Source organism: Hemicordylus capensis, chromosome 5 (assembly GCF_027244095.1).
Source record: "Hemicordylus capensis ecotype Gifberg chromosome 5, rHemCap1.1.pri, whole genome shotgun sequence".
Taxonomy (NCBI): domain Eukaryota; kingdom Metazoa; phylum Chordata; class Lepidosauria; order Squamata; family Cordylidae; genus Hemicordylus; species Hemicordylus capensis.
The window spans coordinates 206,227,954-206,252,063 of record NC_069661.1 but is presented as its reverse complement, the minus strand read 5'-3'; the positions used below and the strand labels follow the sequence as shown (position 1 = coordinate 206,252,063).

General features: G+C 41.4%; 1 protein-coding gene across 5 annotated transcripts in view; it reads right to left on the bottom strand.

The window, feature by feature from the left end:
- CFAP54 (cilia and flagella associated protein 54) overlaps nucleotides 1-24,110 on the bottom strand; it is a 264,824-nt gene that overhangs the window by 236,587 nt on the left and 4,127 nt on the right. For all 5 annotated transcript variants that reach the window (XM_053252437.1, XM_053252439.1, XM_053252438.1 and 2 more), the window contains exons 2-8: nucleotides 21,256-21,361; nucleotides 18,771-18,917; nucleotides 12,106-12,277; nucleotides 11,280-11,338; nucleotides 8,056-8,199; nucleotides 679-792; nucleotides 496-597 (exon numbers count right to left, since the gene is read on the bottom strand). In XM_053252437.1, coding sequence (XP_053108412.1) covers nucleotides 496-597; nucleotides 679-792; nucleotides 8,056-8,199; nucleotides 11,280-11,338; nucleotides 12,106-12,277; nucleotides 18,771-18,917; nucleotides 21,256-21,361 — 844 coding nt within the window. The remainder of the gene's footprint in view (nucleotides 1-495; nucleotides 598-678; nucleotides 793-8,055; nucleotides 8,200-11,279; nucleotides 11,339-12,105; nucleotides 12,278-18,770; nucleotides 18,918-21,255; nucleotides 21,362-24,110) is intronic.

Genomic DNA, 24,110 nt, shown 5'->3' with positions numbered 1-24,110 from the left:
GGACCCTGCTTAGCAAAAGAGAGAATTAATGCTTGCTACCACAAGACCTCTCCTCCCATGTGCCCCGCACCCACCCACCCCCGGCAACTGAGACGTAAACATGTCCCCAAGCATAAACTAACTGGAAATGTGTCTGAATCACATGGTATCTGAGAGATTTGAGTTATAAGGACTGCCTAAAATGTTCCTTTGAAAATGGGGTAAGGTTGGTGGGAATGGAGAAACATAGCAAAAAGAAACAGGGCATTTCCTTTTTTCAGGCATTGTATTTTGTATTTTAAAATACTGTTTTGTTTTTTGTATTTTTATTGGTTGTTTACCAAGTATTTTGTATCTAAAATACATTTTCTCAGGTATTTTGTATCTAAAATACTTTTTCTGAGTATTTTGCTCATCTCTGATCACAAAGACGGATTCTGGGTGGGTGGGTGTAGAACTACATTATTTTACTGTTAAACACAAGCAGAAAACTGCCCACAGATGTCTAAAACTTACATTTTGTATTTCTCTTAAATTAGCTTTCGGTCTTGGTCGGAAAATCCCTTTTGGTCTTCTTCTGGGTTCAAATGCTGATCTTTTGAAGATCATTGCTGCCATCTGACCAAGAAGAAATGTATAAATCATTATTTTACATTATCTACCTATCCAAATGCTATTGTCTTTATAAAATATGCATACCTTCACAGTGGCTTCTTTGAATTTCTTCTTTGTTTCCAAGCTTAGTGGTGAAGAACTTATATTCTCCATTTGCTTTAGTTCATCAATTTTAATCAAACCACGGCGTGCAAATATCTAACACATAAAAACAAAAACATATAAAACTAGTATTTTTTAGATTACCTTCTTGATCATAGGTATAGGAGTAGGTATGGTAATACTGCCTCCCCAAACTTGAGTAGGAGTCCAAATGAAAACAGGTTGCTCACCTGTAACTTATGATCTGGTAGAGATCCATCGACATTCATAAGTATGGCGTTCTGCATCTGTGCAGGAACCACGCGGTAGCAATGTCACAGCTCATCGAGGCATCCAAGCCCTACCCCCACGATACAGCATGCTATTTAAAGGCAGGCTGGGCACCATATTCTTCAGTTCTTGGATGACCACCATAAAGGACGATCATCCGGATAAGTAGGTGAGTTCATTAGCATCGACAGAATGGCCTACACATTGGTACGCACTTAGCAGAGCACTACTGCAGAGGGGTGGTCCAGGAGGGTCTTATGGATGTTGATGGATCTCTACCAGATCATGTTGCAGGTGTGCAACCTGTTTATCTGGATCAAGATCCATCAAGATCCATAAGTATGGGTGTTTAGCTAGCTCCCCTTGGAGGAGGGTGCAGTGGAGGAGGGTGCATTGTAACACCCACTTCAAAACACTTCTCCCAAAGCTCGCCTCAGCAGCAGAGCACACATCTATGGCATAATGCTTAACAAAAGGTAACTCCATGGACCATGTTGCTGCTTTACAGATGTCCGTGAAAGTTACCCCAAATAGGTGTGCAGCCGATGAAGCGTAGGCACGACCGCTTCTGGCGGTTTTATGTTCCGCAACTTGTAGGTCAGCAAGATGAGCTCGACCAGCCAGCTGGACATTCATTGTCTGGATATGCAGGCGCCTTTGGCAGGTGAGGTAAGAGGTGCCTTGTAAGAGGTGCTTGGTGGATCTAAAGGCTTTACGTACATGTCAGGTAGAACAGCAGTGCCCTGCATACATCTAGAGAGTGCATCGCATATTCCAAAGGTGTAGATGGTTCCCTGGAGAATGTTGGGAGCACAATGTCTTGATTGGAGTGGAACTTGGACACTATCTTGGGCAAAAAGTCCAGGTCCATATGCATCAGCACCTTATCAGGATAGATCCTGGTGTAAGGGGATCAATCCTTAAGGCTGTAAGTTCACTTACATGCTTTGCACTGGTAATAGCGAGTAGGAAAACTGTTTTTAAAGTCACAAGTTTGATGGTAGAAGTAGCCATAGGTTCAAATGAGCTCTGAGTCAATGTGGAGAGTACCAAGGAAATGCTCCATGGTTCCACTGGAGTACGAATAGGTGGATACACGTTGATAATTCCTTTCTAGAAGGCCTTCACATCAGGGTGTGTTTTGCCATCACATCCCAGGTGTCTGGAAGAGAGCACAGCCAAGTGGACCTTTAGGGACACATTAGCCAAACCCTGCGTAACATAATAAAGTATGTCTTTTATAGTAGCTCGTTTAGGTAGAAAAGCATGCGCCCTGGCACAGGTCTTAAAACATAGCCATTTCCCAAAGTAGTTACGTCTAGTTGATGGCTTTCTTTGGTTAAGCAAGATGTTGTTCAGAAGACAATTCACCATGCCGTCAGACGGAGTGCGAGTACGTCTGGGTGGAAGACGTGTCCATCATCCTGGACAGGATATCTAGCTCTTGAGGCAGACAATGGTAATGGTTTCCTGACAGTTTGAGTACCTGAGGAAACCATGGTTGCCTTGGCCACCATGGAGTCACTAGGATGCATGATGTAAGAGAAGCCAGGAGACGTGCCACCACTCAACTTATCAAGGGACGTGGTGGAAACATGTAGGGTATCTCTTGAGTCCAGTCCACCTGAAAAGCATCCCCTAGAGACTGAGGGCCGTGTCCCGCCCTCAAGCAAAAGCGATTGCACTTCGTGTTCTCCGAAGTTGCGAACAGGTCTATGGTTGAGTTCATCCACAGGTCAAAAAGAGGAGCAATATATTCCCTCTTGAGTTTCCGTTCATGTTGCTGTTGCCATGCAAACATGCAGCTTAGATCGTCCGCTAGGACATTGTCCAAGCCCTTTATGTGGCTGGCTATTGGAAACACTTGGTGCCTGATGCACCAGTTGTACGCTGAGAGCACACAGGGTCCATGACATTGTTCCTCCTTGGCGATTGATGTAAGCCTGGGCAGTGGTGTTGTCCAATTGTACTTGGATGACTTTGCCTTGTAGTAGTGGAAGGAAGGCCTTAATTGCCTGGAAGACGGCCAGCATCTCCAGGAAGTTGATGTTCAACTGGGCCTGCTGTGGGGTCCACTTGCCTTATATTTGATGGTTCTCACAGTGGGCACCCCATCCCAGTAGAGATGAATCTGTTGTCAGCCAGACTGATGGAGATGCAGCCTGGAAAGGAACTCCCTCTAGCAGATTCTGGTAATTCTGCCACCATGACAGTGAGTGTAGTATTTGTGATGGTATTTCTAGAAGCTTGTGCTGTCTCCATTTGGATGGAAAAAAGAAAGAAACCATAGTTGCCGTTTCCTCATTTTGAGTTGTGCATGGCGTATAATCGTGTTACAGGATGTCTTAAGGCCCAGAAGTTACTGGGTTAGCTGAGCCGGTTGTGTCAGATGCCGCCGGAATACCTGGATCAGGTCCCTGATGCACTCAAATCTTTCTTTGGGTAAGTATGCTCTCCTGGTTTCCATGTTCAGTACTGCTCCTATGTAGTTGATGACACGTACTGGTTCTAAAGGGACTTTTTCCAATTGACTTGGATCCCCAAGTCTTGGAGGAGAGTTAAAACATATTGCATCTGAGAAAGTAACTCTCCTCAGTCCCTGGAAGTCAGGAGCCAATCATCTAAGTATGGGTAGATTGCATTACCCCACATCCTCAGATAGAAGATCACAACAGCCATACATTTGGTAAACACCCTTGAGGCAGTTGAAGGTCCAGAGGATAAGACACTGTACTGGTACACTTGTTTGCCTACGGTAAAATGCAGGTACTTCCTGTGTTGTTATCTTATGCCGATATGAAAGTTAGCGTCTTTCAAATCCAGTGTTACAAGCCAATTCTCTCGACAGAGAAGTGGTAGGATCTCCTGCAACGTTATCATTCAACATTTCCTGATTCATATCAGCTTGTTCAAATGGCGTAGATCCATGACAGGGCAGATTCTGCCATCCCGCTTTGGGATCTGAAAAATAACAGCAGTAAAAACCTTCCCGTCTGTGTGCCCACTGCACAGGGGTAATTGCACCCTTCTCGAATAACTCCTTTACTTCTTCCTGCAATGACAGGGATGGTGAAGCAAACTTCATTCCTGTAAAGTATGGGGTCATCTTGAATTCTATGGCGTATCCCGAGGATATGATTTTCAGGACCCAGCAGTCCAATGTTACGCAGTGCTATGCAGGGGCATGGCATGCCAGCTTGATGGACTCATGTGCTGGTGTAAGAGGTGGAATCGTGAGGTTGTTGATGGTGAGACCTGAGTTTAAATCCCCATTCAACCATTATACTTGCTGGGTGACTGAGCCAGTCATTTCTCTCTCAGCTTAACCTACTTCACAGGGTTGTTGTGCTCTGGGCTCCCTGGAGGAAGAGCGGAATATAAATGTGTGTTTTTTAAAAGATGGTAATGCCCCTGATGATGGGATTGGGGAGGAGTTTAGTGTCGGTGGGAAGTCTTGTACCTAAAGGTGCTTCTGAGTTTCCGCCTGTTTGATACATTGAGTGTTCTTGCCCTTCCCCTGGTAAGGACGCTTGTGGTACGGATTACATTGTTTCCTATAAATCCCATTGATCTTGTCTGTAACCAGGCCTTTGTTTGTTGGTGTAAGGCCGATTCTTTGACCCATAAGTGGATGTTGATGGTGTAGAGGTAAAAGCCTTTGCAGTACATTTTGATTTTTTAAGTTGCTCCATGGTAGAGTCGTTTATTTCACTGAAAAGGCCTTTCCCATCAAAGGCCAAGCCTTCAATTTCATCCTTCATGTCACCTTGAAGGTTTGTAGATCATAGCCATGCATGTCTTTGCAGTGTGACAGCTGCAGCCAAGAAGCGAGACTCCGACTCAGTGAGATGTTTTGCTGTGCTTAACTGTTGTCTGGTAAGTCCAGCTGATTTTTCTAATGTTTGCTGGATTTTTTTTTAATTCTTTAGGTAACAAATTATCTAAATATCCCTGAAGAGATTCCCATAAACCATTATTGTACTTGGCTGTGTAGGCCGAGTAATTTGCAATTTTAATGGACAAGCATGAAGTGGAGTATATTTTCCTCCATAATAGGTCTAACTTCCTTCCTTCCTTTTCAGATGAGGTTGTGTGCCATCTCCCAGTTTTCGACGTGGTGGCATGGTCGATTACCAGGGAGTTTGGTGCCAGATGTTTTAAAAGATAAGTGTTATCCTTTTCTCGTATTTGATACAAACTTTCCAGTCTCTTAGAGGTAGGAGTGGATGTATGCAGTACTTCCCAAGCACACTTCACTCCCCTGGGTATTACAGGTATAAGGATAATATATAGGATACTGCAGGTAGAACAGGAAGAGCCACAGGTTGAGTAGCCTGTGACCTAATCATGAAATTGTATACAGGGTCGTCTACTGTAGAAAGCTCAGACTTCAAATCTAAGCCTAGTGCCTCTGCCATGGCTCTTACATGCCTATGGTAAGCTTTCATCTCCTCATTTGGAGAAACATAGGTAGAGGGTGGCACATCAGTGGGAGGATCCACTAAGCTATCTGCATCCGCAGGATTGGATTCAAAACTAGAGGATCCATGATAGTCTGATGAGGACCCAGTTGCGGAAGATGGAATATCTGTTTGGGTTTCTGTGGTAGACCTTACTGGTAGAGACTGTGCCCGTGTTTGAGTACCTACAGTCCTGACTGGCGAAGGGGTTGTCTGCATTGTCTGAGACATTCCAGTCGGCGGTAAGGTCTGTGTTGTTTCAGATGCATACATAACAGATTTATTTGGGGCATCTCCACTAGCCAGGGTGGCAATTGTCAGTGAGGAAGGAATCTGATTGTACGATCCTGGTGCAAAAGATTTCCATGGCTTTTCTTTCTGCTAATCATACGGTGCACCCGAGGAACAGGATCCCATGGACGTCATAGCAAGGGTGATGCTTTCTGCAGATGTATGGGGAAACCCACAAGAACGCCAGGTTGATGGACTTTCCAGTTGAGCAGTTGACACGGTAGTTGCCTGTGGCTGAGCCAGCTGAACATAATCGAGATCCTTCAGTACTGGTTGGGAGAAACCCCTTAAATGTCGATGTAGATGGGGTACTCAAAGAGGAGTCCAATATCAATAGCAATGTGCGTGCTATTGTAGGATGCAAGCCAGCATTCTTGTCCACTTCTTCCTCCTCTTCGTCGACAGTGAATGTTGGCATCAGTATTTGGCAATGTGGTGAGACTTGCCTCGATGCCGACAATACTGGAGTATGTAATGCTGATGTCGAAAGCAGACAGCATGAAGCCGGAATCATTGGTGTTAAAGGCGAATCACGTTGGTGCTCCATCGACAGAGCTGATGAGGCAACCGGCATCGGTCCTGGAGACAAAGAAGAGCTCTTGATGTCGACCACATCAGTGTTGGAGGGAAGTCAGCATCAAGAGGATCTGTCGGCATTGGTGACTTCCCCGATGTTGAGGGATCTGATGGGTCAATGTCTATGGCAGCCTTCGGCTTCAACATAGGCTTCGAAGATAGTTGTTGCAGATCTGACAGAGATGGTGTTCGATCTCGTGTCAAGTCGATTGTTTCGGTATCAAAGAACAAGAGCCATTGGCTGATCGTTTTGATATGGTCTTCTGGGGCTTCAGCCCTGAGCTCTCACTTGAACCAGAAGGTGACTTTGGGCCCCAAAAGGTCGTGGTCAATGTCAAAAGTTTGGAAGTTTTCAGTGTCCAAATTGTTGTTGATGGTTTGAGAGGCTTCGATGTTGAAGGTGTTTTCGGTGGCGTTTTGAAGACGAGGTCAACGGGAGGGATTTGCCCTGATTAGATGGGCTTAAGACATCATTGTAAATGGCAGTACATAGCCTAAGTGCCCAAGTCTGCTTTGAAAAAGACAGACAAATTTTGCAAGTAGACACATTACGCTCTTCTAAACAAATGAGACACAACTCATGGAGAGCTTTAGAGGGAGTTTCGCCTTGCAGCCCTTACACCTCTTAAAGCTCCGTTTTTCCTCAGCCATATCAATGGGCAATACATGTAAGTCAAGTCTGTTCCAAGGGTCAAAAACACCAATCGTTGTCTGTCAGCCAGAAATAAGTCAGAAAACATCAACTGTTGCCCATCAGCCAGAAACATGTCAAATACCAAAATAACAGTCCTTTTATTTTTTAAGAATGAACTCACAAACAGAAATAAAGTTGAAGAACTATTTCGATGAGGAGCAACAGACCAAGGTCCAAACCCAACGGCAGTCAGAAAAGAACTGAGGAACATGGCGCCCAGCCGACCTTTAAATAGCATGCTGTAGGCTTAGGGGCGGGGCTTGGACACCTTGACAAGCTGCAGCATTGCTACTGTGTGGTTCCTGCGCAGGCGCAGAACCCCATACTTATGGATCTGGATCCAGATCAACAAGCATTCAGAACTCTAAAGCCCATCCAAGGGCCTGATCCAAGGTAGGAGAGGGAGCAATGCTTAGAAGATTCTAGTGGATAGCTACAGCCAACAGTGGGGATATTTGGGATCCAGTTTATAATTCTCTACGCATAAGTCTTCAAAACTCAGGACCCAGATGATTAAGATGGTCATCCAGGACCCAGATGATTAAGAAGATAAATAGACAGAGGGAGCACAACTGGACAGAATGTTGCTGTAGAACAGGTAGGGAGAATGAACAGAGTGGACTCAAACAAAAACAGTCTAGAGATCGGGCAGAGAGCAGATACCTGGAATGTAGGGTCGAAGACATCCGCATCAGTTACTACAGTAGCAAGATGCTAGAAGTCTGGGTGCACAGACAAAGAGGCTTAAATATGTGGAGGAGGACCAATGGGTCAATCCTTCATCACAGCCAACTCCAGTACTGTCTTTGGCTCCACAGGTTTGATGGGAGGGGAGCCTGAGGCAGCCACTCTATGTTCTAGGCTGAGATTCAGGTTCAATGTTCCAGCCTCTTATATTCAAAGACAGTATTGACTGAAACTGTACTTCCATCCTGCAAAAGCAATAAAAAGGGAAGAAAGCTTCCCTTACACACTCTTTAATAGTCTCTCAGGAGCAGTTTGCTTTCACATAAATCCTGGACAGTTTTAATGAAAATTAGAGTGCAAGTGATAATTATAAATTACTACCTCTCCATACATGCCAGCCTGGCAGTCATAATAACACTGGCAAACAGCAGCATAAAGAGTGGTTCTCCATGTCAAATAGTGTATGGCTAAAAGTGGAACTGATGATTCCATGCACACACAGGCCCACAATAAATATTCATGTACCTGATAAAGAAAATCCAATTATAAACTAAGTCACATATGTTTTATAACCAATAAGCTTACTATTATTTGTAGCAGGTTATATAATTTTAACAACAACAACAACAAAAGGAAACAATGGCACTATAGGGGAGCATACTTGCAAACATGTCCTTATTTTCCGGTTCGGGTGAATGGGAAAATAGGGACATGTTGGATTGTATGGGGAAATGCAGTACTTCTTCAAAGCAATTTTTTTTTTTGCTGATTATGCTCAAGAACAAATACAGAAAGTTTATTATATCAAAATAGTTGTTTTCAACAAATTAAACTTTATATCCATGCACTGATTCAGAAGCCAACCCCAAAAAGTGGCTTAGCACAGACTAAATAGCTTCATCTCCTCTAGCAAGTAAGAATCCCCACCAGCCAGTTTCAAGCCCTTTAGCTCACATCTCCTCTGGAATGGAGGGTGTACATTCACATATCAGGCAGATTTACCCCAAAATCCCTGTGAGCTATTGGGGAGCACTTCACACACTATTTGGTGTTTTCACTGAGCGTTAGAGTGAAGCCTGATTTATATGTGGGGTAAAAAAATCCACCTTTTGCGTAGGATTTTTGGGATAACTTTTGAGTTCACAGTAAAGCCTTGCAGAAAACTCACAGTAAAGCATGCTGTGTGGAGAACTCCCAGGAGACCAAGAAGAATTTCTATATGGGGCAGGAGTTTAGCTATAATTGAGTGGGTAGGTTCAAAGAACCCAGGCCTCTCAGCTCCTGAGGGGCCCCCAGCTCTATCCTTCCCTATTTTCTTCATTATTTTCCTCACTCCAAGGGGCCGCCAGGGTGAGGGGCGATCACAGGCCCCCTCTTCCCTAGCTATGCCCCTGATAGTGCAGTGGGTTTCTTTTCTATTCCAGGCCTTTATTATATACAGTACTAACAAATGACAGGTGGGCTTGTAACAAGTGTTGTGAACTACTGAAAATCTACATGGGCAGTGACTTTTCTGGACCTACTTGCAAGGATTTCTTTTAATTCACTTTTCTTACTGACTACTAGAATACATATCACAGCTAACCAAGTCTTTATAGTCACATGATTATCTCATTTTAAAAAATCGTCACTGGGTGGCACTATAGTTCAACTTAAACAGAACAGATAGATTATCCATATCAGCAAGCAGTAAATTACTTTTATATCACAAACATGTGTTTGATAAGATAAAATACGTGTGTATATAATCACACATACACTCTCTCACACACACAGATTGGTATTTTGAAGTTAGAATAATCAAAGTATATCAGTTTGAGCATAAAAAAGAATTTATATCTTAATTTCTATCTTCTGAATATATTTAATACAAAATACTAATTAGTAATACTATAATAGTATACAACTATCTATGCATACAATACAAGACTCAGTGAGATATAAATATAACAAACAAACAAACAAACAAATAAATAACATCTTGACAACTCAGTTTCAATCAGGCCAATCAACCTAAAGTGAATGTACTGTCTAGGATCCAGAGGCCTACTTTAGGGTTTATGCATTTGGATTTTTGACTTGTTTTTCTTGGACAGAAAGCCCTCATAGCATGGGTCTATCTGGATGGCAATTTATTCTAACATGAACACAAACTACAATAAGTGGTTTTCTGGGGCACTCCGATTATGCTAAAGGATGTCGCACAGTAAATGGCTATCTGCCAGCCATTTACTGACACTCTATGAAAAACCCTTTCCTTATTAGTATTACTTTTAAAGTCGTATTTAAAAAGGGACCAGTTTTTCACAGATTATCTGCATATGGTCAGCAGATGGCACTAAGAAATTGCATGACGTTCTTTAACACCAACTGGATGCCCCAGAAAAGCTCTCCTGCCAATTTGTGTTCATGTTGGAATTGCTAGCTATAACCCTTATCCTAAGTTACTTCTCTAAGTTCCACTTCCCAATTCAAAACTGGTTTGCCATGCAGCAGGGGTAGAGGGTTGCATGTGGAGTAGCTGGACAGTTCTTGGGATTCCACCATTGTATTTCTGTTTCTAAGACTGAACCATATAGTCAATTGAACTGGCTTCCTCTATCCCTTCTACTTGTCCCAAAAGCAATCACCTGAGTTATAACTGTGCTATAAGAAGTTGTAAGTGTGCTAAGAAACTTTGCTTTCTTTTTTTAAAGGTCAAGTTTTGTACCCTTATGATTGTGACGTTATGCTTGAAAGTGAATGGAGAGTGCCTGCTGAAATCTCAGAAGTCCAAAAATGGCTACATAAAGAACAAATTAGGTCCTGCTCTGTGATTGGTGCTAAAAGCAGCCATGAGGGTCCTGATCTGGATCAGGACTGTGTTTGGAAGGAGAGGAGTTTACTTGCCATAGATGGCTCTGATCTGGATTCCTCCACCCACCCACGGCTGCTATTTGTAAAGGGCAATTGCATGCTGAAATTAACATGTGGTTTGACCCAAAGATTTCTAGTCACTGGGGGTGGAGCTTTGTTGTCGTGCATAGCTCTTTGTCTCCCTCCACAGCTAGCAAAACCAAACTATGAATATCATAAAAATAATGTTTTGAAACATTATGCAAAACAAGAGAAATTATGCAAACATGCATAATTTGCACAAGTCACAGAATTGTTCTTGGCAAAAATTAGAAGGTATTAGCCCAGAGAACACTCATTTCTGGCAATTAAGCACAAATTGCTTGTACCTTATAAGTTAACCTTTTAAAAAGTCAAAGTTCATAAAATGTCAATTATAGTAGTGAAGTTAAGGTAAGAATATTAAGGGGTTCTCCACTTCTATGGACAGATGCTATATGGGGACCTCAGTCACCGACAGCTTGCCATAGTTAATGGCATGTTCCGGTGGTTGGATGCTGAAGGTGTACCTGTTGGCTGAACAACTTCTGAACTAATGTTTGTGTCCATACTGGCCAGCATAAATGCCAACTCTCTCTTCCCGAACAAAGGATATACACAAAGAATTACAGCAGCTGTTACAACTCAGCTCTCATGACAAAATCATTCAAATTTATTTTGACATTCAGTTTGAAGAGAGGGGTAAATGCTTCTAATTTATTTTGCCCTACCTTAGCAGACTGACCCACAGTCATCAAATGTCTGCATATCGTATACATGTGAATTGTACCTGTAAGGATAAATAGATTATTTTTAAAGACATATGTCAATGGAAAGAGCAACACTCTTAGCAATGTGTTAAACTTTTAGCAAAGAGGGGATTTTTTTTCTCCTTTCTTTTTCTGCTGAAGGTTAATAATAGGCTGGAAACAATGCCTACTCCCAGTCCAAAGTTTCATTGAGGTTTTATTTATACTGACGCTGGCTTAACCTCCAACTTTTTCAATATTAACTTTTTTTTTCCTGTAGAAGTTATACTACCTAGAATCCTTCCTTAATCTTCAAGATGAATATAGTAGACAGATTAATTATGATGGCAACACCTTTGTAGAATGAAACCCTTCATGTTAAATGGTTTCTAACCTCTTTATAAAACCTATCTGAACAGTCTCATAAAACCACAGCAACCTTTTATGATTCAGTTAAATAGTTCTATGACTTTATTTCCTAAATTGTAAGAATTGCCTTTATATTAAAACTAGTTCTATACCATACCTGATGTTTTTTTTAATTTCTATATACTTTTTCAGTACTTCCTTGTCTATGCTAAAATTACCACAGTTCAGTTGTGCATAGAAGAATGTTCATTTTACAACAAAAATTAAAAACAAATAAAAAGACAAATGCCAAAGCTGAAATTATTCTTAAATTTTAGATTAAGAAACTCCTCAATATTAAAGTCCATTTTTATTCTTAAGCAATCCCTAAAAACTATTTTTCTCATGACATGAAACTATATTTAAAAAGACATTGGGGGGGGGGAAATAGGTGACATACCATTATAGACAAGCCAACACAAATTCTCATGTGGCAGAATCATCTGCATGATCAGTTGCAACGTGGACAAGATTCTGAAACATGTGTTCAAAGATTCCTGATTCAGGAGATCTACATCAGCATCGCATACCATTTTGTAAAGGCAATTATTCCTTGCTTGCAAAACATGGAACTAAAATGAAAATAAATTAAAATGAGGGAATGTTTCATACCAATATGTACTTTAGGCTCACCTCCCTGATTCTTCAGCTACCAAGGTACAAACTAAGGAGCAGCCCTTCCATGAGGCAAGGTAAAGCAGTCACCTCAAGCATGAGTACAGGGAGGGGCACAGTGAGCAGCAAGCACTAGGCACAACAACACCATAGGTGCCACCCCGCCATCCACCGCAATACCCATCAGGATGGATTCTTAAAAGGTTGTTTTTAAAAAGAGAATTAAAAATCAGATTTTGGGGAAAAATCAAATTGTATTTTTAAAAGAAATGTAAATAAAATACTAAATTAAAAATTCTTATGTAAAAAAAAAATAACATGGTAATTGTAAGTGGGGGCTTGGGCCACACTTTTTGATATGATAATTGATGGTGATGGCGACAAATATTTATATACTGATTTTCAACAAAAAGTTCCCAAAGCAGTTCACATGGATATAAATAAATAAGGGTATTCCTCTTTCCATCTGCAAAATGTTGGAGTGTATAGGTTTGGCTCATCTGCTTTGGTAATCTGCTTTTCTGCATGCACTTTATTAGCTGCTTTTCATTTGTGACATGTTTGTAATCAGAAGTGTACACTATGCCTTGTAGATTGCTTGGGCATGCCCCCTACACATTCAAAGGCATGTCCCTATTTTCATCCATGAAAATGCAACATTACAGATTCCTCCAAAGGGACATCTAGTAGAGTGGGAAGGTGCAGGTGAGTTTGGGAACAGCTATCGCCTCTGAAAGGCATGGAACCTTATATAGTCTTGGGCATGGTTATGGTCCAGAGGAGAACTGAAGAATTTTGCTGAATAGGGAGGGTGAGTTCACAGTTCAGGACCCAATTTAGTGGATGATAATTTCTTACATGGATGTTATTCTTCACATTGTAACCTGCCCCAAATATACCAGAATACTTCAAAAAATGGTCAAAACTTTGGAAGCATTTTTAAAATAATAGTAAATTATTTAAATAGTAGTAGAGGTAAATAAATAAAAACTTTGAAACACAAGAGAGTGATGTATAAAGGTTAGAAAATAAATTTTTCAATATTGAAAACATGAGACACTATATTATTTTCACCAAACAAAAACATAGAAGCTATCTGTATTGGCCTTAAATTTGCTACAGACACAAACAATGTTGCAATTTGCTGAGCTTTGGTATTTGGTTACCACAAGGATACAAGATATCTCATACCTGAAATCAAAGGACAACATGTTGAAGCACTTTAGACCTACTTTTTATGGCAGAAAAAGATAAGCTTGGGTTCAAATTTCTCTTTTTGTTTTGCAGCAAACAGCTGGCCTCCAGTTTCCAAGCTTCAAAGTGAAATCCTTAATATCTGCTCTTAAGGCAGTAAGAACAGATAATATCCTCAGAAAGCTTAGAGGCTGACCACTGGACTGAACCACTGGCAAAATCTTTTTCATATTTATTAAATGAAACTGGAAAATTCCTACAGGACCAGGCAACAAGAATAAATAACCTGCTTTTAAAAGGTGGTTACAAAGTTTCTGCAACATATAGGCATATTAACCTTATCAATATAGTTTTTAAAATGTAAATATTGTTCCAATCCAATCTGTTTGCTTAGCTCACACAGCTTGAAGTCTGAGCACATAGAATGTCTGTTTTCTAAAAACAAGGCTGTATTGGATTCTCATAGCTGTGTACAAGGAGACCTATTCTAAATATCTGTATTTTCTGCATAGTGATGCGCACACACACACAGGTTGACAATGAATGTCATTAACATACAAACTCAGGGGAGCAGGATGCACACACAAATGCACATCATCTAATGCAGTGGTTCCCAACCTGGGGGGCCTCCAGATGTTGATGAACTACAACTCCCATCAGTCCCCGCTACAATTTATTGTGGATAAGGATGATGGGAGTTGTAGTTCAGCAACATCTGGAGGCCCCCAGATTCAGAACCACTGATCTAATGCATTCCTCATCACCACTGCATATTATAGATCAGGGTTTCTCAACGTGTGGGTCCCCAGATGTTATTGGACTTCAGCTCCCATGATTCCCAGCCTCAGTGGCCTTTGGTTGGGAATTATGGGAGTTGAAGTCCAGTTACATCTGGGGACCCACACGTTGAGAATCACTGTTATAGATGAAGGTACAGTACGTATCTTCATTGTATCTTAAAGGGAATTACATGTGTATCTTCATGCAGTATTTAGCACCACTGCAAATGTTTTTCCTACGATGACTTGTGAGATTCCAATTTTAAATACACTGCTAAACTGGAATAACATAAATAATAAGATAGATAGATAGATAGATAGATAGATAGATAGATAGATAGATCAGTCCAGATTAACAAGCTAGTTTCAGAAAACTCTAAAGGCTGCTTTGCGCAGAGATGATGATGATTTCTTGTTTACACAGTCAGACAGGTGTTATTGACTGGTTTGTTTTATCCAGACATCGAGTCCTTCCCAAGCACCTAAGATGGCTGAATTTTATCATCAATACTGTTGGTTATTACAGATATCGTTGCAAAATATAGCCTGTTCCCAGTAAAGTTGCTTTTATTATTATTATTATTTACACAGTCATCATCATCATTATTATTATTATTATTATTATTATTATTATTATTAATTTGATTTCTATACTGCCCTTCCAAAAATGGCTCAAGGCGGTTTACACAGAGAAATAACAAACAAATAAGATGGAACCCTGTCCCCAAAGGGCTCACAATCTAAAAAGAAACATAAGATACACACCAGCAACAATCACTGGAAGTACTGTGCTGGGGGTGGATAGGGCCAGTTACTCTCCCCCTGCTAAATAATCACCACATTAAAAGGTGCCTTTTTGCCCAGTTAGCAGGGGAACTGTTTGGCTTTCCTACTGAACAAACAGCACCTCCAGCTTGTCTGGATTAAATTAATATCAATAAGATAATAATTTACACAAAGTATGGATACTGTTTTGTATATAAAGAACACACAAATATCTATTTTGCCAAGAACCGAAGAAATTGCTGCAAATTGTCACATATAGAGTGGTCTTAAGAAACCATTTTATTTTTGATCATTTTGTATATAAATATGCTTCTCTTATACAAGATAAACTATTTCTAGAATTTACTTCCTGCAAAATAGTATTCATGTCAATAAGCTTTGGATTAAACTCTGGACAAACAACTCACATCTATTATACTGTTATGATTGCCACTCTTACCTTCATATGCCACTTTTAACTTCACCTTACCTTAGCCTACCCTTATATGCCACTCTTACCTTCACCTTTAGTAGTGTCATGGAAATGTGTTAATAATCATAAGAACATAAGAAAAGCCCTGCTGGATCAGGCCCAATGACCATCTAGTCCAGCATCCTGTTTCACACAGCATCCCACCAGATGCCTCTGGGAAGCCCACAGGCAAGAGCTGAGGGCATGCCCTCTCTCCTACTGCTACTCCCCTGCAACCGATATTTAGAGGCATCTCAGAGGCAGCCCAACCAGCAGCAGATTATCTTGGGAGCTGACGGTCCTTCAGATATTGTGGGCCCAAGTTATTTAGGATTTTAAAAGGTAATAACTTGTATTGGATCAAGTTACATCAATAACATGTATCGGATCCCTGTATTGGATCAAGAACAAACAGGCAACCAGAGCAGCTCTTTCAGAATGGGAGTAGTTGTATGTTCCCAGCAAGCAATTCCTAAAAGAACTCCAGCCACGGCATTTTGCAGTACCTGAAGCTTCCCTTTTCAGCCCTACACAGAGTGTGCTGCAGTAATCTAGATGCAAGATTACATGAGCAACAATCAGGGGCGTAACTACCATTAGGCAAGGGGAGGCAGTCGTCTTGGGGCCCCACTGCCTCGAGGGGCCCCCCAGAGGCACATCACATGACTCCCCACCCGCCCGTGTTGCACCCCCTATGAATTATGTGAGTCTCTTGAAGATCGGCAGGAGCAGGGAGTAAAAAAACTAGATTCAATGTGAACTAGATATTCACCATATTCATAATGGGGATGTGAGTGTGAGTGCACGATACATTGTGAAGTGTGTTTGTGTGTATATATCAGTGAGGGGCCCATTTTAAAATCTTGTCTCTGGGCCCCGTCCAACCTTGCTACGCCCCTGGAAACAACAGCCAGTTCTCAAGGGAAGGAGGCATTTGAAATATTAGCCAAAGCTGTGCAAAGACGTTCCTGGTCATGCCATCATCTGGACATTCAGGAGTAAGGCCAGATCCAGGAGAAAGCCCAAACTATCTACTAGTTCCTTCAGAGAGACTGCAACTCCATCTAGAACAGGTTGAATCTCCTTTCCCTGTTTGGCTTTCCTACTGAACAAACAGCACCTGCAGCTTGTCTGGATTAAATGAATAACCAATATCGAGCCTCCAAGCCTCAATTCAGAGCATTCACCACCGGCAAAATATGGTGTTACCTGCATTTTGATGGCACTGCAACCCAAATCTCCAGACAATCTCCCCCCAATTGTTTACTATAGATGTTAAAATGCATAGGGGACAATACTGAATCCTACAAAACTCCACTAGCCAAGGGGCTGAACGGTAGATGTCCAGCAACAGCTCTGGATCCCCCCTCAAAGAAGGACCAAGCACCAGTCCTCATCTCTAAGAGGCAGTCCAGAAGGATACAATGGTCAGTGATGTTGAAGATCACTGAGAGGTGCAGCAGAACGAAAGGGGCACACTCCCACTGTAGTACCCAGGATAGGTAATCCACCAGGATGAACAAGGCAGTTTCTGTCCTAAACTCAGGGTGGAAACTGGATTGAAGTGGTTCCAGATCAGGGGTGCAAAACTCAAATACTCTGATGGAACCAACCATGACTGGATGGAACCCTCCCAAGATGGAACCCTCCAATCTTGGCAGGGGTCAAGATAAATTTTCAGAGTATTAATTATATTATGTACTAACTGACCTGGTGCAGAGTCACCTGCGCCCCTAGTTCTCCCTGCCTCCCCTCCATCTTCTTTTCATGCTCCCCCCTTCAGCCCCAGTTTGTGTCCCCCCCCAGACCCATTTTGTCTTCCCCTGGCGGGAGGAGGGGAGAAGCAGTGCCGCTTCTCAACACCCACCCCCCAATTCTCCCCCACAAGCGTCCATTTGCCAGGCTGCCATTTCTCTCCCCCCATTCTCAGTGACCGGTGACTCTCTGGGCCATCACTTCTCTCTGCTCCCCCCCACGCAGCCAACTGTTCACCAGGCCGCCAGTTCTCCCCACTGGCAGCTGGCTGTTCACCGGGCCGCCACTCCCCCCTCCCCCGCTTCTGGCAGCTGGTGATTCGCCAGGCCATTGCTTCCTCCACCCCCTCTGGTGGGCGGCCGTTCACCGGGCTGCCACTTCTTCCTACTGGCCATTTGCCAGGCCACTACTTCTTTCCCCCCACCCCCCGCAGCTGGCCGTTCACAAGGCCGCCGCTTCTCCCTGCTGGCGGTCAGCCGTTTGCCGGGCCACCACTTCTCTCCACACCCACCACCCACCATCCCCATCACTAATCAGCAGCTTGATCGCGAACTCTCACAAGAGCCGCCACGATGGGTACGTTTAGTGTGTGTGTGTGTGTGTGTGTGTGTGTGTATAAAGTTTATGTATCAATATTAAAAATATTAATGAAAACAATTATTAGTTACCCACAACAATCTTTCCTCCTCCCTGCCCCCTGCCATGCACTTTTAAAGTTTGCAAAGCTTAATTTTTTAATGGGACTATTCCCCACCAGGGCCATGCGACAAGGCAGCATTTTTCACCTTGCCTCAGGCACCACAATAACTTGGGCCATCCCTGGGACCAGCAAAAAATCCCTGTGGGCCAGATCTGGCCCCTGGGCCTTATATTATGGAGGCCTGACCTAGATACTCCATATCATCAAGACCCTCTGCAGATGAGAGGTCGCCTCACACCTTACGTTAGTGAATTACCATGAACTAAATTTTGCTTGGAAAATTAAAGCTAATACAAATGCTTACATCTTTTTCCATCATATATAAGTATGAGGAAGCTAATCTCATCAGATCTCAGCTGCTGATTATCAACTGAAGATAATCAATCACTTTATGGAATGATAATGTTTATAAGATGTTATGAAGAATATTTAGCTTCTAGCAATTAAAATCTTTATGACAAAAATTCTAGTTCAAATTATGTATGAAGCCAAAATCTGAATTTATTTATTTTACTAAAAACCTGCTGTGTTGAATCAGCATTAAAGCCATGTGTTAATGCACTGAAAAAAGCCCTGTTCAGACATGTCATTAACATCATGTTGCCAAAGAGAAGCAAGAAATACCAATAATTTCTGCATTTGAACAATGGGAAGCATGCTTATTAAACATAATAAACTATAATATAATCATAACAGAATAATAAATATAAATAAGACTTGTAAATGCAAGACTATAAAATATTAAGTAACATTATTTGTTTTAAAAAATTTTTGCTTATACTTACTGTACATGAAGCTGTTTTATCTCTAAATCCATTAGGGAAAAAATGAGACTGAAATTGACACACATCTAATTCAAGTTGGTCTATGTTGACAGTACTGATTTGCTGAAGATAACGTCCATAGCACTGTACAAGTGCCAGTTTATATTCCTGGGAATAAACAAAAACATTGGTTGCACATACATTTGCTTAAAAAAAATTATGTAAAACTGCAAACTGCACACTATAATACATTTAGTGGGGGGAAAGAGTCTGATCTAGAACAACAGTCGCAACACAGAATATGTTGGGTAGCAGCCACAGTGATGAGAGTTTGAGCACTGGAAGTGCTCTGCAATGTTGCACAACCCTCATACAGGGCTGCACAACGTTGTCCCTCCAGCTCTTTTTGGACTGCAACTCTCATCATCCCCAACCACAGTGACGAATAGTCAGGAATAATGGGAACTGTGGTCCAATATCTGTAGGTGAACCAAAGTTGTGCAGTCCTGCACTAGCAGAAGAACCACTAGAGGTAGAAGTTGTAAAAGAGATAATGCAATGTGTTATACAATGTCTTCTGATAGTGTAAGTATTCTGGAACAGAGGTTACTTTCTCCTTGTAACAATCTTGCACACTATCCTCTTCACACAAGAACATTACTGCTAGCAACAGACACCTCTGGATATCTCTCACTACGTAGTTTATTGTTTCCTTCACCCCACTGCCTTCTAATGCACAAATCACCGACATAGCATAGCATAATGCAGGCCAAGTTAAGCATTTTTAACCTCTCAGGCTAAAATTTTGCAAGGCAGCTAACAACAAGCAATTCGAACGCAAACATCAGACAGTAAAAATAGCAGCCACTAAAAATCCAATTAAAAGCCTTCAGCTAAAACCCTTGTGTCATAAAAGGCTCTAGCCACCTGTTCAAAAGCAGCAAGTATACAGATCTGACAGCCCTTCCAAGGGAGAACTGTAAAGCTACAGTGCCATCAGAAAGTGCTACAGTGCCATCAGAAAGAAAGCACTGTCCCTGGTTCTCATCAACAGAATCCATGTCAATGAAAGGTCAAAGAGCAGGAATTACAAGGCTTATCGTAAACCCAGGGAAAGATATACGGGCAGAGGTGGTCCTTGAAGTAACCCAACCCTAATTATGTAAGGGCTTTAGATATCAAAACCAGCATTTTGAGTAGAGCTCAAAAGAAACAAACGGGCAACCAGTGTGGCTGACACAAGACACATGTTGTACTGTTGTACAACATACTCCTACCACCAATGCCTGACCACATTCTACACCAGCTGAAGTGTCCCAAATGTCTTCAGGGACAGCTCCACATACAGCACATTTGTTTATTTGTTTAGTCAGTCAGTTGCATTTATATACCGCCTTATATAAAATCTCAGGGCAATTTAAAATCCAACCAAACAACAAAAACCTAGAAATCATATAGAACAGATTAAAATTACCATAAATAAAACATCAAGCCTTGCTCAGCTGGATTTGTCAATACACGTGTGACTAAAGTCAGGTCTGCCTTCTCGAAATAGGGCCGCAGCTGGCAGACCAGCCAAACCTGGTAAAAGGCACTACTAGCAACCAACAGCACCTGGGTATCCAAAGTTAATGTCAGGTCCATAAATTCTGGATGCCTCGGTGCCACTGAATGCTAGTACTCTCAGGCTGCAAACTCTCAGACTTCTCCTCTTGAGGTGGGCAACCCCATCTTGAGGTGGACAACCCCATCTACTACTCAGATCAGCAGGCTTCCATCTGATCTGGATTAAGTTTCAGCATATTTGTCTTCATTCCATAACCTTTTCAAGACACACATGCCATACTTGTACTGTTTGATCAGATCTTGTCAGATTATAATAGTGGAGTGTTTGCTGCAGTAAGAACATATAATGTTCTGTATAGGATATCGTATGTTGTCCATGCTAAGAGGATATAATACCGTAACACTAGCATAATTACAGAAAACAACTACAACAAAAATACAGCAAGAGCTTAAAAATAAAAATTAGATGATTACATATGACCATTGGGTTGCATCCTAATGTTCTGTGAAGTTCTGTTCCATTGTCAGAGTTGCACTTACACAAAGACCTTTTCCAGTTGTTGAAAGATCCCTTGCATAAGCACAACTCTCCTTGCACAAGTGGAAAGATAATCATCTTCCAATTACAGAGCAATGCTATGTAAAAAAGTTGGGAAATAATCCATCATCAACTGTCTGCTTAGCATTGTTTTTATTTGTATTAAGATTGTTTTCAGTTATATTAAAAATTTAAAAACCCCAGAGGATGTCAGTCTGTTGCAACAACAACAATATCTTGTGGCACCTTAAAGTCTAACAGACGTATTGTGTTAATTTAGAGTTGCTTCACCTCATGCATACCTTATGCATACACACACAGAGGTGGGAAGAGGCAGAGAGGGAGGGAGGGAGGGAGGGAGGGAGGGAGAGAGAGAAAGATCTAAATTTGTGTATCACTTACTTTCATTTCTGTAAGTTGATCACCAATTTTCACAAGTTTTTCATTGTAATACCAATCTGGAAATCGAGTTTTGTAATTGTTCCAAATATTAAATAAATTCGTTGCTCTAAACAAAAATAATCACAAAAAGTTACAGACTGAAATATGACAACAATCCTGCCATAGTGAGTTAAAATGTGTGAGTGGGTGTGTGTGTGTGTGAAAGCATATTATGTTTGACATTCTTTTCAGGATTTTCTGAAATTCCTCAAACTATGAATAAAATAGATTGTCAGAGGTCCCAGCCTGGTTGTATCACCACCCCAAACAGGTAGGACCCGCCTAAATACCAACAGCCCAATCAGAGACAGGAGAGCCAGTTGGCCCACTCAACCTATACCTGATGCACTGCTGACAAAGTCAGAAGATGTGACAGTGCATACCCGGCCAGGTGAGTTGGCAGGGCAATACATCAAGGCCACAATGCAGAAAATCCTGTAGAAGCTCTCATGATAACTGGAGCAGGGTTAGCCTTTGTGAGAACATGAGCGTGCAGGGTGGGTATTTCAAAAGCCAAAGACTGAGACCTAAGATGAGACACTGAAAATGGATGGTTGTGCTCCCAGAAGAGGAGCCAGCTGGAGGAGGAGAACCCAGACATCTTGTGACCCAGAGGTCTTTTGGGATGGACATCCTCACACTAATGATAATCAAATTGCAGGACTTTAGATCATAAATGCTTACAACTTTTATTATAAGAAATATAAAACAGAGTTAACATAATTATCAAAATAATTTATCTGAGGAGGTTCGTCTCCAGTTACCACCAGCTCATCTGGTGGCGACTCAGAGGCGGGCCTTCTCTATAGCTGCTCCGGGGCTGTGGAATGCGCTCCCTGCGGAAATCCATAATTTGAATTCTCTATTAGCCTTCAGGAGAGCCCTTAAAATGTATTTTGGACTGGCTTTCCAGGGTTTTTAAATTCTAACCCAATTTTGGGGCTTTTAATTACTGTAAACTGTTTAATTGCTGTTTTAAAATGTTTTTAAATTGTTAATTGTTGCTATATTGTTTTTAATTTGTTTTAGCTTTTTATTGTTTTAGAGGCTTCTTTTAATTGTAAACCGCCCTGAGCCATTCGGAAGGGCGGTATATAAATCAAATCAAATCAAATCAAATCAAATAATAAATAATATATTGGATACCTGTGACCCATTTCAGTAGAACCATTATTTAAGCCAGGATTTGAAAATAACCCACTTTCCAAGGGAAGAAGGCAAATATTCCAAAGAAGTTGGAGGAGAGATTGAGAAAGAAGAGGGACTGTAATGTTTTAGTAATCTAAATTGACTATGCACTGTTATTAGCATGTGATATGAATTATTGATTAATAAGACAATGTCTGTTCACTATCCTATTTTTCAATAATTATTCACAAGTATATAAGAACTGACTAACTCTTCAGTATATCTACAGTCTAATTTAGCACCTGGATTTCCTTCATATTTGGCAGTTGAAACTGAGGCACCGGACACCCACCAAAAAGGGACTGCAGTAAAGTATTACTGTATTTTACGGACTATAAGACGCACTTTTTTCCTCGAAAAATATCTGCCAAAATTCAGGTGCGTCTTATACTTGTAACTGAATTTGGCGTGCGGGGTTCACCAAGCCGTCACATGATCCTGCGTGATATGCATTACATCTCGCCTGTTGCTGTAGACTGCTAGACTTTTTGGTACAGTGATTGCGTTACCCTCGTGTTACCGATTATGGAGAATACAAAAAGGCATTCATACAATGCGGGATTTAAACTCAATGTGATTAAATATGCTGAAGAACATGAGAACAGGGCAGCAGAGCGACACTTCGGCCCTCCACCGACAGAAAAAACCATTCGCGATTGGCGGGCTGCTAATGATGAACTAGAAAAAATGAAGAAGACAAAATGTGCAAATAGAGGACTAACTGCAAAATGGCCTAAACTAGAAGATGACGTTCTGAAATGGATTCAAGGACACTGTGAAAATGGCACTGGAATTACAACGAAGATGATTCAAATACAGGCACGTAAGCTTGCGCAAAAGTGTAACCTAACAGATTTTCAAGGTGGAGTAGGTTGGTGTTATAGGTTTATGAAGCGCCATGGGCTTAGCATGCGAAGCAAAACCAAAATATCGCAGAAAATGCCACAAGAGTATGAAGAAAATGTTGTCTTTCCATCACTTTATCATTCTTCATCGAAAGAAAACCAGTGTGGAACTAGGACAAATCGCAAATATGGATGAAACTCCTTTGACATTTGATGTACCGAGTAACAGAACTGTTGCCATGAAAGGTGATAAAACTGTAACGATTAAAATGATTGGGCATGAAAAAATGCACTACACTGTTGTCCTTTCATGTTGTGCAGAGGGCACTAAACTTATTCCAATGACAATTTTCAAGCGCAAAACAATGCCGAAACCATATGAGATACCGCTGGGCGTAGTTGTTCACATACATCAAAAGGGTTGGATGGATGAGGCTGGTATGAAATTATGGATTACCAAAGTGTGGGAAAGAAGAAAAGGCGCTTTATTGAAGAAGAGTTCACTGCTTGTACTAGATCAGTTTAGTAGCCATTTGAAAGATTCCGTGAAAGAGAAATTAAGGGAAGGAAATACAGAGCTGGCTGTTATTCCTGGAGGACTTACATCACAACTGCAACCTCTTGATGTTTCAAAAAATAAACCCTTTAAAGTGTATATGAGAGAAGAATGGAATAAATGGATGATGGATGAAAGTCAACATCAATTTACCGTACTCCAAAGGGCGCTTTAAAACGGCCTTCAATCAAACAAGTATGTGAGTGGATTAAACAGTCGTGGTCAAG